Genomic DNA, 17,425 nt, shown 5'->3' with positions numbered 1-17,425 from the left:
GAGGAAGACGAACAGTGTGGATGAAGAGGAGAGAGGGGGTTAAACCGCTGATTCACCTCAAACCGAGTCAGTGAAGATCTTACCAGCAGGGGGAGCCCGGAGCCGCTGCCGGAGCTCTGTGATTGGTGGATGAGGTCTTTGAGCGACTCCCCAGCAGGGATGAAGACTTCCTGCTCCAGATCCTTATGATACCGCTGACGCTCACTCTGCCACTTATACCTGAAAACACACACACACACACACACACACACACACACACACACACACACACACACACACACACACACACGCTTTGAAATCTCGAATAACAGACAGTTTAATCTGCTGGATTAAAACCAACAGTCACTTCTGTCTGAGGGACGACAGGTTTGTGCTGTGGTCCAATCATCTGCTTCATTAAAGGTCACATGACAGAACGTTTTGTCTCAGCTGAGTCAGCCGTTAGCAGGTCACCCATAGACACACAGACAGCCATCACTGCATCACTGTGATACTGAAGCCTAAAAAGCCTAAAATCATGAAGATCCTGAGGAAGTTGTCTTTGTCCTGTGGGGTGCTGTGGATGCAGTACAGGTGATGTCCTACCTGTAGTAACAGACCACGGTGACACAGATCAGAGTGCAGCAGCAGACCGTCATGGAGATGAGGAAGGCCAGCCAGTGGGGGCTGCCTTCTGGAAACATCCAGAGAAAAGAAAAGACTGCTGTTAACTCGGGTTTACATTCACCTGGTAAACACCTGAATCACTCGGCCAGGTGAGCGTAAATGTTACCAGCAGGAGCCTGAGGGGGGAGGGTGGGCTGCAGGTCTCTGTTGCAGAAGTCAGTGTTGCAGCACTCGATGGTCCTCCTGGTCTGAGCTTTGGGAGAGTCCTGTCAAGGAGACCAATCACACAATGAATCAGCCCTCACCTGAGCGGCTGACGCTCTTCAGACCAGGTACCGTGAGTCTGATCCACCATTTAAATACCAGAGCCTGTTCTCATGGAGCGCTGACGTGACAAACATTAACACGCTCTTAAAACGAGGTCCTCGCAGCAGCAGGGAAACCCAGCTGTGAGGCAGTGATGACGTCACGTCTGCAGTCGTAAATCAAACTGCTCATATAATTCATTTCCACTTCGCTGCACTGAGGTTTGGAAAACAAGCTGCACTCAGGCAAATCCTGGTTTACCTGTTACTCAGCTGCACACATGAAGCCTGCACATGAACAAGTTCTATTGATTATCATCATAAACCTGAGCCGCCATAAAACAGACGTCTCACTGTCTCTTCAGCCTCAGAAATGACTCTTTACAGACCACTGAGCCGTTTGAGGGGAGAAACAGAGACTGAAACATGCACATGTCTGATTTCCTCTTCTGTGTGTGTGTGTGTGTGTGTGTGTGTGTGTGTGTGTGTGTGTGTACCTTGCACTGGAAGTGTGAGCCTTCATACTTCATGCAGCCGGAGGTGAGAATGGCCTCACCGTGCTCATCCTCCTCGATGATGGCGAAGCACTGGCCGTTGGTCCTGAGGAGACACACACACACACACACACACACACACACACACACACACACACACGTATCAATAACAATGATCTGAGCTTGCTGTAGCTGATCAGCTGATCAAACTGTCCTCCGTTCCATCATCATCATCATCGTCGTCTTGCTCTGTAGGTCTGTAACATTCACTGTGCTCTGTCTCTACTCACTGGCAGGTGTTGTTTGTGGCGTCCTCAGGACAGTGTCCGGAGCAGTAGCAGCTGAGGAAACGGGCGGCGTCCTCGGGCGCGATGGTTGAGTCCTCACCGGGCCGCCGAGCCTCAGGTTTCACCCCCGTCCCCTGCAGAACGTGGTCCGGGTTCTGACCTGCAGCTGGACGGAGAAACACAAACTGATTGAGAACTAGATCTAACAGAAGTGTGACGATCTGCAGCTCAGCCTGTCGTAAGTGAAGAAGAACGACACTGATCAGACTGATCAGCTGCTGATCAATACTCTATGTCCAGTTTGAGGTCCGGGAGCTGGGACAGAGTCTGGAGAACGGACTTATCAGAGTGACTCCTCCTGGAGGTGAAACATTCCTCCTCTATCAGCAGAACAACAGTCAGAGAGGAGGAGGAGGAGGATATGTGACGAAGCTCCATATAAGGACTGCAGGTTATTTATAATGATGGAGGTTCACTGAACCAACTGTGAGCGAGCACCTTCATCATCTTCACTGAGAAATCTCTGATTCTACTTCAGAAACATTACAAGTAACCAAAAGTGATGAGATGTTCAGTCTGCCGTATCAAAGTAACAGATCGATTTTCTGTCAATCGACTGATCATGAAAGAACAGATAAGGAGGTCAGACAGGGAGGAGAAGTCTAAATCCCTCCATCACTCATTCCCTCTCCTCCTCTGCTCCTCTCCCTCCTCAGAGTGAAAGCAGTCGGAGGTGAGCAGACGGGCTTGTTGTCATGTCTGGACATGAACGACCTGCCCGGTCCTCCTCCGCGGCCGCCGCAGACGTCGTGTCCTCTGTGATCCTGAGGTTCAGAGACGGAGCTCGGCGTCTCAGCGGAGAATCAGACAGACATCTCCTGTGACTCTGCAGAACGGAACGCAGACGCTGACTCATGTTTGACGGACGAACGCAGGAAAAAGAGGAGAGAGGCTTTGACGAGCGATGACATCTGCCTCACACTGAGCTGAGTCGGCACGTTAAAGCCTCGCTGACGCTCCGAGCGCCTGAACTAAACTACATTTAGCGTTCAGTGCTGTTATGAAACAGTTTGACGGCAGTTATTTCCTCAGATTAAAGCTCCATGTTGGATGATATCTACAGTGCTGACTGGTGCTCTGCTCCCGCTGACCTCTGACCTCCCTGAGTGCAGTCAGAGGAGGTTAATCTGGGCTCCACGCAGCTTCAGGCTGATAGCACAGGAATGTTTTCACATTTAAAATGAAGAACTGAAGAAACCGAAAAATAAAAAACACACTGTGCAATGATGTCATCACCGTCTAGACCTTAAAAACCGCCTCCTCCTCAGGTCAGGGCAGCTGTGATTGGCTGAAAAGTTCTGACTGACTTGAGTGAGGAGGAAGAAGAGGAAGTGGAGGGATGGTGGGTGTGCTGAAGCTGGAAATGGCTGCTCTGTTTCTGAGTGTGTGTGCGTCTCCATCCACATGTGTGCTTAATTGTGCCGGCAGTCAGAGTGGAGACTGAGGTCTGGCAGAGAGCACGCTGGGTAATCAGAGACTCTCCATGTGCTCTTAAAGTCACAGCGCTGCTGCAGACCGACTGTTTATTTACATGCTGCAGCAGCAGCCGGAGGATGAAACACTCTGATCTGCCGTCTTCTCTCCTCAAACATCGGACGAGCTGGACGAACGTGAGGCGGAGTCTGCCGCTCTGCTCCCACGCAGAGGATTCAAGATGATAACGCTCAGCAGACAGATCAATACAGCTGAAACAATTAGTCAGTAACAAGAATGATAATCAACTATTCTCCCAATCCATCGTTTGCTTCTCAAATCTGCATCACGTCGTCGCAAACTTAAATTTTGGTTTTGGACAAAATCTGAGGACGTCAATGTGTCTCACTTTCTGAACATTTGAGCATTCCAAAGACTTAATTAGAGACTAACTGCTAATGAAAATAATGAAATATACTTCAGAGAAAGGACAGCAGTACAGTTGATCCCATCAGAACAAAGCGTGTCATTAGACAGAAGGACTTGAACGCAGGAGAGGAAATGAACGTATGGAGGAAGGAATGTGGGCGAGCTGCTGGTTGAAGCAGACTGGAGAGCGCTTGTTTTAGCTCCTGCCGTGTCCCAGTCGCTGTGGTCTGCAGGCGCAGTTAGCTGCTCCGCTCTCACGCAGAGAAACTTTACGACTGCAAGTTAGTCAACAATGACTCACTGACTGCAAATATGCAGAGTAATAAAGAAGATATGATCGAACTCGACGGCCGTGACGAGAGAAAGACGAATAAAACGTGCAAAAGAAGAAAAAGATGCAGAACAAACGGCACGCTGGGTTGAAAAAGTTACCTGAGTACAAAAGTACTTAAAGCATTCAAAGGAAAAGTACACAGAGAACAGATGGATGTCCCATTATTATAAAACTATTACTACATCATTGGATTATCGTTACTTAGCATTAATGTGTCAGAGGTATTTTATGGTTTTAATGTGTTTTTCATATCATTTATCGATTGTTTGGTTTGTCAAATGTGAGAAAACTCTTTCATGTGTCTGACCAGCAGTCAAAACATCACATTTACTCCACAACTGAGTACATCTGAGGTATCTATTTACTCAGTATTTCCTTTTCATGCTACTTTGTACTTGTAAGTACTTGCAAGTCCTTGTAACTTTGGAAATTAAGATTTTACATTCAAAGCAGCAAAAGTCTTCATGGTTTCAGCTTCTCAGGTGTGAAGATTTGCTGCTCATCCTCATCTTAAGTGACAGTAAACTGATCAGTTGTACATTAGAGAGCGCTTGTTTTACATCCTGCTTCGTCCCAGCGGCTGCCGTTAACCACGTCGACCATTATCTGAACGTCACTGTTACCAACTCTGAACTGTGCTGAGGAGGTAAACTCCACCCGCCTGGTGCACGAGGCATGGTTACACAAACGAGTGATGTGTGAATACTGAGTGACTTCAGGCTGCAGCAACAAACTAACGTGAAGTGAACGGAGACGATGAATTCAATTTTCAATTTTACAAGCAAACACTTGACAGAGCAACACGCTAGTTTGTATTTCTCAAAGTAAGATACTGAATAAAGTTTAGTTTTGGTGTCTGTATCAGAGCTCAGGCTTCGTACCGGCACTTTCTTTTTGGTATTTGTGTTTTCAAACTCGACTCTCTCGAGGGAAAAAATAAAAATAACGTCTCGTTAAGTGAACTGGGTGATAAACGTCTCTGTGGCTCAGCTGAAGTCTGCAGGGAATCACCAACACCTCCTTAAAGACGCCTGCTGCTCCAAACAGACAGACAACAGTGAAGAGGAGGGAGGATGAAGAGGACAGGCCAGATTCAACCACACTGAAACCCAGCGAGAAGGATCAGTGTCACCTCCCTCCTCTGGCCTTAGAAACGGGGATGAGGAGAGGAAGGGATGAAGAGCGAGTGTACGAGATGAAGAGGAAAACAGAGAAGGACAAACTGCATCCAGAAACCGAAAGGTCACAGGAACAAAAAGCCTTTTAACTCAGGATAACAAGATTAAAGCCAAACGCCTCCCAGTGAACACACAGTACGTCAGCGGTGGGAATCACGAGTCCAGTTCCAGCCTCGTTGTCAGGATCTGATTCAGAATCTGCTCTCGAGCCCTTCGTGTAAATGAACCCAAACAGGCAGCTTAGATAAATGCTGATGAGTCATTTACTGACCAACATCTCTGGTGGTGTTTTGTACAAACAGAGCTTGGTCTGTGTTGTCTCCAGGAGGAAAGATCAGCCTCTTTGCTGCAGCGTTGCTTCCCTCTGAACTGAAAGACCTTCAGTGTGTGTTCGATGCACTGAGGCCTCACAGCCGACATCCAGAGAGGAGAAGCCGGTTTTCTCCTGTTACGAGCCGTCATCACTTCTGCAGGTGGACAGGAGAGGACGACGCATCCTGAACTCGACCTCAGCTCGTCAAATCCACCTCCTGATACGACATCCTGCACGACTCCGGTCACCTCTCCGTCCCTCAGCACAGTCACTCCACGACCTGACGATTATCTGTCACAGACAACTCAAACGCCGTCTTTGTCACGCTGTCAAACACTTTACAGATTGACTTTACTGAAGTGGTTGAGGGGAAAAGTAGTCTGATTACATCCACAGCTGCAGAGTAATTTCAGGTTAGTTTAGATGATTCTCATGATTCTGTTTCTGCTGCAGAAACTGGATCATCAGGCTTGGTAGCAGCACTCAAATCGTCTCGCTCACGTCATGCTTTTATTTTGAAGGGATTACTCTGCACATGAGAAATTAAAATAAAAGTTTAAATCTGAACCTCCTTCCTGTCACTGCAGTGAGTCCGTACATCTCCATCCAGGTCTGCTACTCTTTGTTTTCACTTTTACAACCACAACTCTTTTCATTAAAGCAGCACCTACAAACACCGTCTCTCCTCTTGCCACTTCCTCCCTGAGATGTTTATTCGGCTGACCCTGTGTCGCCGTGGTGACGACAGTCCACCGAAACCTTCCCAGTGAGGTAATAACCAGCCAACGCTTGTTAAAACCTCAAAGCAACGAGACGACAGAGCAGAGCTGGGAAGTAACCCCCCTCAGGTGACGTCGCGTTGACAGTTCAGTTTATATCAGAGCGATACAAACACGGTCTACAACACGTCAACACGTCCCGCTGACCGTCTTCACCAGCACGGACAGACATGAACATGTCTAAAGGACGTTTTCCACCAGCTGATCTGTTCCATTCCTGCAGAAAACCAAAGATATCTCGTGATATAAAACCCCACGCTCCTGTTCGTTCCAGCACTCCTCAGCTGGAGAGTGAAATCAGCCTTGTGTCGACTCTCAGTCTTCACTCGCTGCGGCAGAAACACTCCAGAGACGGGAAATAAACACTGTTTCAAAGGGTGAATATGTCTCCAGGGGGACTGACGGATATTTCCGGAGAACAATGGCTGTTTGGAGCGTTTAGCGCCACTGACAGCTCGTACAGTGCCATACAGGAAATGGTTAATGTGCAGAGAGGAAGTGAGAGCGGCAACAATCAGTTCAACAGCTTCCTACAGGGAGGGGTGCTGGAGGGGACGGGCTGAGAGTTTCTGAGGGCCGATACTGCTGCCGATAGAGGAAAGCTCGTATCTCATGTCACCTTAATGTGGTGTGAAGCTCAGCTCTGTCTGTGCGTCTTCACAGCCTGAAGCTTTTCTTCACACCATACAGGAAGTTTCCTCTTCAGCTCGAGGGGAAAGTTTCCTCAAAGCATTTCACGCAGATGGTCGGTTGGTAGTAACATGATCCACACCGCTGTCACAGTGACTCCGTGCGCCCTTCACTGTGTAGTTTTGTCATTTTGTGAGACCAAAATGGAAAAAAAGGTGTTTTAATCCATGATGTCGTCATTCTGGTGCAGTGCTGTATGTTCAACATGAAATCTGACGTTCATCTGTTCCCTGTTTTCCTCCATGTTTCAGACGGTCATTGTCATCATCATGCTGCTGCATTGACCTGATTCTACTGAATTTATCTTCAGCGGACATCTTTCCGTTGGTCGGGTGAGTAAAAGCTCTGCCGCAGCATTCAGACCTTCACGTGAGAACACGCTGATTCAGTCCTTTCAGCACTGGAGCTTTTCAGGGTTCACACACTCACTGACACACAAACTGATTTCAAACAGCAGAGCTGGAGCCAAAGTCAACAGACGGAGGTGAAGATGTGAAGAAACAAGTGGAAAAATAGTTTGATAAGATGACGGAGAGTCCCTCCTTTTCCGCCTCAGATTACTGCGTGTGTGTGTGTGTGTGTGTGTGTGTGTGTGTGTGTGTGTGTGTGTGTGTGTGAGATCACAGGGTCTGAGTCAATCACAGTCAGTAACACTTGGCTGAACGCCGCCCTGCTCTTATCAGTCTGCTTTGTGTGTGTTTGTGGGCCAGTGATTGACAGGTCAGAAGGTGACTTTTCTCATGTTCAGAGCTGCAGATTTATGACTGAACACACCCACACACACTTCACTGACAACGTCTGAAAACACACTTATTCCCCCGTTTGGGCTCTTTGTCATACAAATCATACAACATATGACTCAGATATGGAGGGGTTTTAAGGTGCAGAGCACTCTGTTTCTGTTCAAATGATCTTTTCTCTGTGGAATATTTCATGTCATAAGTGTTGTCAGTGTTGTTGGATTGATGATAGGGCTGCAAACTAATGATTATTTTCATTAATGTGACAGTGAATGGTCAGTTTATCTCTAATATGTCAGAAAATTTGCCTGAGTCACGGCTCAAAATGCAAGAACACTCAGTTTGTAATGATACTGCAGCAAATCTTCACATGAAGAAGCTGCAACCAGAAAATATTTCACATAAAAGACTCAAACAAAGCAGTTTGCGTTCATTAATCAACCAGTCAATGTTGAGGATCCACACAAACAATAAATTCCTTCAATCATTTCATTTCATTGGATCTTATTTGCTGCTGGACTCACTGGAAACTGTCATTTCTGCTGCTTTCAGCCTAAAACTTGCTGTCACGCTGCTTTTTTTTTCAATCTAAAACAGACAATAAATCCACAAGTTGCAGCCAGCAGCTTCTCAAACGCTGTCTGGGCATCGGAGTGTAAATGTCTGCTGGATCAGTCGGATGAATAAAGCTGAGTTTGATTTCAGCAGCTGCTGCTCTCCATCTGTTTTTCTGGGTTGTTTCTAAAGTCTCTCCATTATCAGCCAAATGACAATCACAACTTCAACAAAAGGCTCCTGATACCGATCTGTGAGTTCAGGGAGGGGGTGCTGATTACAGAGGAGGGGCTGCATGACTCCTCATGTTAATGTCTGTCTGAATGTACTGCTTATCTGACTGAGAACAAACTAAAGGCTTAATGAGTAACTGGCAAAGAAAAGCAAAGCCCAAACATCCGGAGGAGAAATGAGAGAAGTGATGGAGGCCGTCAGTGACTGAGGTCCTCCGAGCTCTGATGGTGGCTTCCACTTTAATGTGACGGTGGCCACGATGTGAGCTGTAATTCATCAGGTCTAATGAGACGCTTGAGCTTCGACGTCGAGCTGCAGCCTGAAGTTAGAGGAGGAGTCTGGAGGGAATGAGGGGAGTCAGAGGAGGCGCATGCTGCCGTCACAGAGCTGTGAACCAGTCTGCACCTGATTGGCTAGATTAGAGCCTAAATCTCATGTGTGCAGCCTGTCTATCAGTCACTTATTCTCAGCTGCCTGTTTCAGCCTCTCTGAGCTCCTCATCATCATCTGTGACGCCTCAGCTTTACTGTTTGACAGAGGATTCAGACTCAGGTTTGTTTCTGTAGTAAAGACGTCAGGAGACGCTTTCAAATGAAAACACTGCGATGTTTTAAAACGTGTAGCATCACATCTGGATACAGCCCTCATGCTCCAAAACAAAACTCTCACAGTAGATCACCAATCAAACTCTGGACTGAAATGACTGAAAGAGCAGTGAGATGCATTTTAAATGTCTTACCATCGGTTCTGAGGGTCAGCAGGACAGCGGCGGCCATCACAGCCAAACAGAACGATAGACCTGCCATCCTGCAGCAGGACTGGACTCGGACTGAACCAGTACTGGGCTCAGACTGGGCCGCGCTCTGTGATCAGGAGTTTCTGCTCAGTGTGTTGGACTGAGATGAGACGCTCTAGTCCTGATTAAAGTCTTTAATCCACAGCAGGAGTCAGGGAGGACAAGCGAGGGGGGTGGAGGGAGGAGACGACGCGATGGGCTTCAGGTCTGGAATATCACAATACCAGGTCGTCTGTCTCATTGGCTCTTTGGGTCCAAAAGCCTGAAGAAGGAAAGAGATTAAAACAGTTAAACATCAGCTGGTTAATGAAGGTTCAGATGAAGGCTATTATCTCTGCTCTCACTCTGAGCTGCTGCGTGAGCTGCACAGGTGAAGCCTGAGTCCGTCCTCCTCAGGTTCCTCTAAAAACCACAATCACTGCCATCACTCAGTTCTCTGGTTTCCAAACTTTCAAACATCCTCAAAACCCAGAAGTCTTCAGTCATCATCAGTAGCTGCTGCAGCTGACAGCTCCGTAGAGGAGCTGAGGAGGTTCAAAAATAGTTTAGTGACTTTGCTGACACTCAGTCCCACTGTCCTGCATCGCTTCGCATTACCCTTAATTATTCAATTAAATTACAGTTATTCTGATAATTCTGTCCTCAGCCTGCCGTGCTGTTATCCTGCACCGCTCTGTGTCCAATGATGCTGCTTAAAGAACAGCCGAATGATTGGACCGGCAGACGAGATTTGACTTGGATGATGGACGTTTAGAGGCGGCTCCGATAAGACTGAAGTAAAGGAGAACAGGATGAGGCTGTGAGAAAACACTTGTTTGATTGTAACAGAAGGCCGCGGATCGTTTGGTCTGGTTTGGTTTGGCTCCAGCTCTCCCTCCATCCCCCTCGTCCTCAGTGAGCGGTGACCCGGTGACCCCGTGCTGGCCTCCAACAGTCCGACTAACTACCAAATTATTTGTCCAACGATGTTCTGCAATTACAGGCGCTGGCCCTGCGCAGCGCTAATAACGGCATGTCGCAATTAGTGGGCGCCTAGAGCGGTGGAGGGGTGTGTGTGTGAGAGTGTGTGTGTGTGCGCGAGTGTGTGAGTGAATTAGTGGCGATGCACAGTCAGTGTCTGTCACTTTTCATTTGCCCGGGGGAGACAAAGAGGTCCGACCTGTGACCCACTTTTCACACATCTCTGGCTGAGGAGGCAGAGCGTGCGCGCACACACGCACATACATACATACACACACACACACACACACACACACACACACACACACACACACACACACACACACACTCTACAGGTGAATCTATATGAGTACGTATAGAGGACATTACTACATTCTGAGGACATTCAGGCACTCACTACTTCAGCTGTTTGAAGGTTAAGACTCGGTTCAGGTTCAGGTTAAGCATTTAGCTGTTAAGGCTGAAGCTGCATTAAATCAGTAATAGTCCTTAAATGTACAAATACACCTTCTTGTACTTTGGGGGTCCCGGTTCATAATGTCCAACAGTCCGCAGCCTTTGTCTGACACACAGACTCAGGAGCTGGGTTAGCGACAGGCTGCCATTCGTTGTGAACGTGGCCTGGTTGATGCAGCCATATAAGCAGCACGCTCGTGTAAAGATCTAATAAAGCCGATGATTGGCTGTCTAAGGTTACACGTCGTAGAGGCATGCAGGACAAACATGACGTCACCCCAGAGACGGGGCTCACTTTTTCTTTGTTTCCCACCAATACCACAAACGTCACACTGCATTAGGCAGACTAGACGCTACAATGGCCTTTTCTCCCCTCGACTGTCTGTTAGTAATTTCCTTTTGACAGTTATATTTTTATACAGTCTCATACTGTGCAGATATTCCACCAGCTCCTTCAGTCCAGCTATCCAGGTTGAGTAAAGAGTGCAGAGAGAGAACAGTTTCTCCAGCTGTCTCTGACCAGCTTCTTCCTCTCAAATGAGTGATTGTACTGTAATGTGTAATATATGTTCGCTCTGTTAAAATGGATTTCATAGAACTGGTATCAAAGACAAGGTGCAGCACAAAGCACAAAGACAACAAACAAAGCTGCTCTGTATTCAGGAGACAAACCGTGAAGCAGGAAATGAACAGCTGCCTCGTGTGGGACGTCACAAAACAACTGTCCAGTAAGGGCACAGGATATTAATGATGTGTTCGCCTCACCCACCGAGCCTCACCAGAGGCCAGAGACGACGCAAGTCTCTCCTGAGAGGCTGCAGACCAACATGTTTGACCTGTGCGTCTGCAGCCGTTCACACTGAAAACAGCCCAGCATTAAAACAACAGATAAAAACACAATATAAGACTTCTGTCTGGTCACAACATTGAAGAAGATGATGCTCTGCAGCTGGACGTGTCCAAAATTTCGACTTGGACCCATGAACAGGAAGGCAACTGCAATCACGTCCCATGACGCCCATGTGTAGGTTATAGCTTTCCACAGAGCAGCACTGAGCTTTTAATGTTCATGAATCTAATCACATACATGTACAGCTGCTGTCTGCCTGTTTGTTCAAATGGACTGTTCCATTTTAGGCAGAGGGGGGTCAGACGGTCCTCGAATCACAGGTGCACATTTTCAAGCCCACGGCCACAGATAAGGAATGTACATGAGAGATGGAGGGGATGAAGCCGAGGATTAGGGTGTGTGTGCAGGGCTTGAGTGTGTGTGTTGTGATACTGTCTGTGAGAGGGAGTGACCGAGTGTGTTCGAGTCTGTGTGCAGGCGTCACTGTGTCGATAACAGAGAGTGGAAATATCTTCACCTCGCTGGCACAACAAAACCTGAAGTTTGTTTGTGGTTCTTTGCTCCATTTAGAGACTGACAACAACAGCAGCAGCAGCAGGAGAGATAACACACACAAAGACACATTCAGACAGAGGGAGGGCAAGACGAGGCAGGTTAACCGAGGACCGACCGTCTGCTGTGAGCCCCCAAGACAGGAAGCTGCCCCCCCACACACACCCTTCCTAAATCACACAACACATCCACTTCCCTTTGAAAACACAAGGCAAGATGACTGAGCACGCACACGCACACACACACGCACACGCACACGCACACACCTGGTGACTGACATGGAGCCTCGGCGTGATCACAACAGAGAGGTGAACTGAGACTGAGAAACAAAACATCCAGTCAAGAAGTAAAATCCAGGTGAGCCCATCAGAAAGGGTTAAAAAAAAAAGAATCTTAACCAGAGCCAGATTCTCCAAAGCCTCTGGGTGTCAGGTAACTTTCACTCCTCCTCCTCCTCCTCCTCCTCCTCCTCCTCCTCGGCAGAGTCATGTTCGAACTTGTCTCTGATCCTTCAGTCTGCTTCTGAGTCAAACAACAACCTCCTTCTTCCTCCAGCAGAAGCCAACAGAGAACGATCGAGACGTCATTTTAACGCTCGTCTCCTCATTCCTGTCCTTCACGTATCGACCACATTTCCAGTGCTGGTGTGTTCGTGACAGGTTAGGCTGTGATAAACATGCAGACCTCCACATAATCAGGCCTCATTAGGAGCACAGGGTAACACCTCCTGCTAAAATGACCCTGCAGATTCTGCTGAGGGGTATTTCGTCGGCTTCGTCACAGAACAGCAGCTGTGGAAAGTAGATTTACTCAGATACTATTCTTATAAACTATTCTAAGGTACTTTACTGACTGTACTGTTCGGTCTGATGCGCTCTGGCTTCTGTGGGATTCAAACCTGCGTCCTTCACTTCAGAGACAGCTCATGTGCACACAGGTCTGTTGTGTCCTCTCCCGCCCCTCCTCTGGTCGTCTCCTCAGCTAACGGCGGGTAATGTAGCGTAGCTGCTCCGGCTAGCTGGACGTGACATCAGAGTCTTGGATGAAGAACATTCAGCGTGACGGGAATGAAAGACGGTATTGTTAGCCGTCCCACCTGTACAGAATAAACCACCCTTATAGGGAACCACTGAGCCATAGCCGGCCCCCCCAGGGGAAGGAATTTGAGGTCACACCGCTCTGGGGATGCTGGGAAATTTGGTGGGATAGAAACCCAAGCAGTGGGTGAAGACTTGTAGAAGAAAGAGAGCTCTTTAAAGGCTTTTATGGAAGCTCTATGCTTCTGGGTATAATAACTTTTCATTTGGCTGGAGAATTAGCCGGCCATAAAAACTATTATGTAAAATGATATTACGCGGCCACGACCGGTGGCTGCTGCAGCGGCCCGCATGGCGACTTTCATGAAGGAAGTGCACTGAGTTGTACTGTGATTACTTTTATTACAACAAGAAGTCGTCTCCTCTCTGACTGCCGCTCACAGATTTGATGCAGTCAGTTTAATGGAGAGCAAGGCACCAACACCACGCGGGTTAGAGGTTCAATTCCCATACGGGCCATCAGTCAACACTTTTCAATGCTGTTTGGTTGAGACTACAAAACTTTAGTTACTGACCAATTACTCAGATTAATCGGCTCAGTCAGTTGTCAAGCAAATGTGAGTCCTGGCTGCTTTTCTCATTTGTAGCATTCAGCTTTAAATTTACGTATTTGGGTTTTTGAATGCCTGCTGGACAAAATAATCATTCTTATTATTTTTTGGCTGAAGGACACTTGTACACTGAACAAAAACACACATCCCAGTTGCTCCCTCTGAATCGAAGTACTCGGTGCCAAATTCCAGCACCCCCAGCGTTCACCTCCTGTTTGTCAAATGAACCAAAGAGTTTGGAGGTTGAGTAAGAAGCCCCGATTCCCTCCGAGGTCACTCGAGGTCACTCGTAGAAAAACGTCTTCCATCACTGTGAAGGAAACTTTCCACCACCTGTCTGAGCTCAGCTAAATCTGAGTGTGAGAGTGTGACTGATGGCCAAGTATTCCTCCAGACGGAGGCCTAAAGGTCCAAACATGATTCAAGACGAGACTGAGATCTGAGAAGTTTGTGTGTTTGTGGGAAAAAGGTTTTACGATATGAAAATGTTGGACGGTTTGTTCTGGAAAGAGCTCTGAAGCAGTTCCAGGTCCTCGCGTCCACCTCTGATTTACTCACTTTGCTCACAGAACTGTTAAAAAGCTGTAAAATGACACCAGAGCTGAGGAGGGAGGGGGTGGAGGGGTACAGTCATTAATAATCCATCCCTAACAATCCCCCCCCAAAGGTCTGCAGCGTGAGGGGCCAGACATCAATAATCAAGCCTTAATGCGTCTCCACTTCCTGTTGAATGGCGGCAGACTAAATAAACGACACAGAGTCCTGATTGGAGGAGCGGCGGCGTCCGACAGCTCCTGAGCTCCACAAATAAATGCAGTAATGAGGGAGATTGGGATCGGTGCTGGAGCTGGAGGAGAATATTAACAGCACCGCTGGGACGGAGCACAGGCCCACACTGTTTCTATGCTTTATCGTTTAATCTCAGCTTTTTTTAGGCTATGATGACTCTCAATTAAGATTTTAATTTATTGATTAATTGGTTGATCACGGCTTCCCTCAGCTCCACGTCACATCTTCAAATCACATCACATCCAAACAGATATTTGGTCCTTTCTGCTCAGAAAATGACTTGGATTATCAGTCAGACTTGATGAGCAGAGGTTTGCTCGACTGTCAGACTCTCCATCACTCTGAGCTCTCGACTCCACGTCCATGCTGGATGCAGCAAACTGTGTGATTCAGTCAAAAAATTTAATTTTTTCTCTTTTTTTCTCTTTCCATCTCTTCATCTTCCTCTGCTTCTGGCTTCTTCTCCTCTTCATTTCTGCCTCTTATCTCCTCCCCCTCCTTTTCTGTATCCCTCCCTATCTCACCTCTCTTTGTCGGCTTGCCTCCCCTTTCCTCCCCCTTTCTCGTCTCCATCTGTTGCTTTCCCTCTCATTTCCTTCACTCTTCCCCCCTCCAGTTTTTCATCTTCCTAATTTCTCTCCCTCCTCCTCCTCTCCTCCTTTCTCCTGTCCTCTCTCCCTCCATCTTGGCCCTGTTCCCCATCCCCTCCAGGGGCCCCTCCTTGCAGGCGGGCCTCTGGGTGCTGCAGCAGCCTCCCGTTGGTGTCGGCGCCCTGCCCGACATGCCTTTCAGGGCCTGGGAGACTGCAGGCCAGACTTTCTGGCTCCACTGCCATTGTTTGCTCGGCTGCTCTGCGCCTCATCCCCGGCGATGGATTAGCATAAGAATACCCAGAATACCCCGAGCCACGGTGAGCGGCGCTGCGGGCCTCTTCCTCCCTGCATCTTCTGCTTCCTCTTCTTCATCAACAACCTGTCTACAATCCCATAAATTCATCTAGAACGCTGTTTTTCTTCTGCTGCTGTGGAGTTTAATGACATTCAGAGGACGGTTTCCAAAACATCTGTAGCAACAGAAAAGAAGGAAAGTTGTTGGCCTTTGTGGGAATTGAACCCACAACCCGATAGTGTCTTGATGCATCTATCAGATTGTAGGTAACGACTGACGTCATATATTTTCTCTCACAGAGAAGAAAAGAAAGGCGTGTATAACACTAATGATCTGTGGTTCTTGTAAAGGGCTTCATAACTTCATTAGTGTTTATTTTTCAAGGAAAATGTTTGCCAATTAAAATCATAGAATTTACAGTTTACAGCCTCCAAATCCTGAAGGATTAGGCAACTAAAAGTCAACGGACAGAAAATTAATCTGTTATAAATGAGAGAAACTGATTTATTACTGAAGTCATTAATCACATGAGAACAGCACATGCTGACTCTTGTAACCTGTGATGGACATTTAACAGACGGTATTAACTTAATTAATAATTGGGAAAATAATGTATAAATATAACATATAATCTTTATCTGAAGCCATAGCTGTGCATATTGAAAATATGTTCACAGTGTTTTCATATAATGTCCTTGAGTCCAGGCCAAGAGCTGCCGTTTAAACAGACTTGGGATCATTGAGCGACAGACTTCCTCCACATCAACTTACGGCGTCAGTTTACTTTAAATTGAATTTGTGTGTTTACAAGGATGAACGGCCATACAGACAATGATCATCTGGATTATAGAGAGTCTGAGGATTATGGGGAAAGACGTGACGTTAGAAGGGCCGATTTTGTGTTTGAGTGGATTTAAGGACGTGAGACATGCAGCCGTTACTAGAAGGAGTACGCTGCACTGCATTCAGCAGCTTGAGTAATGACTCTTATAAAGAAGGGATGGCAGGCAGTGCCGCACTGGTTTTGGCTTTTTGTCAGGATTGAACCCCAAACCCTGGCAGTGCTTCTGGCTGCAGACACACCCTCATCCTCTTAATGTGTGTGTGTGAGACAGACAGCGGGCAGCACTGACGGCTAATTTCATTAGAGGCTAACAGAAGATCTGCTGAGCAGCTGCAGCTACAAACTTCTATCAGCTGCTCCTCTTCACTGACCATGTTACAGTAACACAAATTACCCAGCATTCACAGGGGCAATGGTCCATATAAACAGTGCACAGCAGCAGTTTATGTCAATATCGACCAATTATTGATCAAAATGATTGAAATGGAAGCATCGGTGCTGATGCTCAACGTCCAGCTCCAGAGCTGCTCGGCCATGCTGTGGACGCTCCACGCAGGGGGACAGACGCTGAGCCCACTCACTAAGGCATGAAGTCCTAAAGCGGTTCACTGTGGTTCTCTGAAGGTGATTTTAATCACTCTAATCGCCATAGAAACTGGTCCATCCATCACTGGCACAGTGCTTCCTTTGTCCTACAGCCGAGTCATAAAAAAAACACACTCAGACCATAAAAACAACATTATGATCATAAATCACACTGATGACTGGAGTGGATACTGGAGGGCTGGAAAGTTCCCAAGACAACCCTCCCATTTAAACCAGTTAGCGGCTGCTGGTGCTGGTATCGCCTAAAGCACAACAAGCTACAGGGTGCAGGTTCAGAAACGGCACGTCGCTCCAGGAGTCCATCCTGACCTTCATCCTTCCTCAGCTGGAGCTGCTCAAAAGCTACAGACCAGGAAAAGTCCCATGAAGTGAGAGACATATTTACTTTTTCATGTTCTCCTCAGTGTCCTCTGCTGGAGTCGTCTGTGTTTTCACAGATCCTAATATCACAATCCTACAGAACGTCTCCCTGTTGAATGTCACAGACTGTTTATCCGTATGGCCCGTGTAGTTCCCATCTTCATATAGATGTTTTTGAGGAGCCAAATGTCAAAAATGATATCAAAGATTAAAGATATTAAATTCTGATATGATATGAAAATGGGCTTCAGCTTATTTT

At 47.3% G+C, this 17,425-nt stretch overlaps 1 protein-coding gene across 3 annotated transcripts in view; it reads right to left on the bottom strand.

Annotated features, from left to right (window-relative positions):
• The window catches only part of LOC143327969 (bone morphogenetic protein receptor type-1A-like), a 43,663-nt gene that overhangs the window by 5,869 nt on the left and 20,369 nt on the right, over positions 1–17,425 (bottom strand). For 2 of the 3 annotated variants that reach the window (XM_076742700.1, XM_076742698.1), the window contains 6 exons: positions 9,157–9,475; positions 1,696–1,858; positions 1,409–1,511; positions 773–872; positions 586–673; positions 84–219 (listed from right to left, as the gene is read on the bottom strand). In XM_076742700.1, the coding sequence (XP_076598815.1) occupies positions 84–219; positions 586–673; positions 773–872; positions 1,409–1,511; positions 1,696–1,858; positions 9,157–9,223 (657 nt within the window). In that variant the 5' untranslated portion in view covers positions 9,224–9,475. The remainder of the gene's footprint in view (positions 1–83; positions 220–585; positions 674–772; positions 873–1,408; positions 1,512–1,695; positions 1,859–9,156; positions 9,476–17,425) is intronic. The other variant, XM_076742701.1, reaches the window with a different exon arrangement.

The sequence above is a fragment of the Chaetodon auriga genome, chromosome 11 (genome assembly GCF_051107435.1).
Source record: "Chaetodon auriga isolate fChaAug3 chromosome 11, fChaAug3.hap1, whole genome shotgun sequence".
NCBI classification, from domain to species: Eukaryota; Metazoa; Chordata; class Actinopteri; order Chaetodontiformes; family Chaetodontidae; genus Chaetodon; species Chaetodon auriga.
The sequence above is the reverse complement of the archived record's forward strand: the minus strand, read 5'-3'. Positions and strand labels throughout refer to the sequence as shown.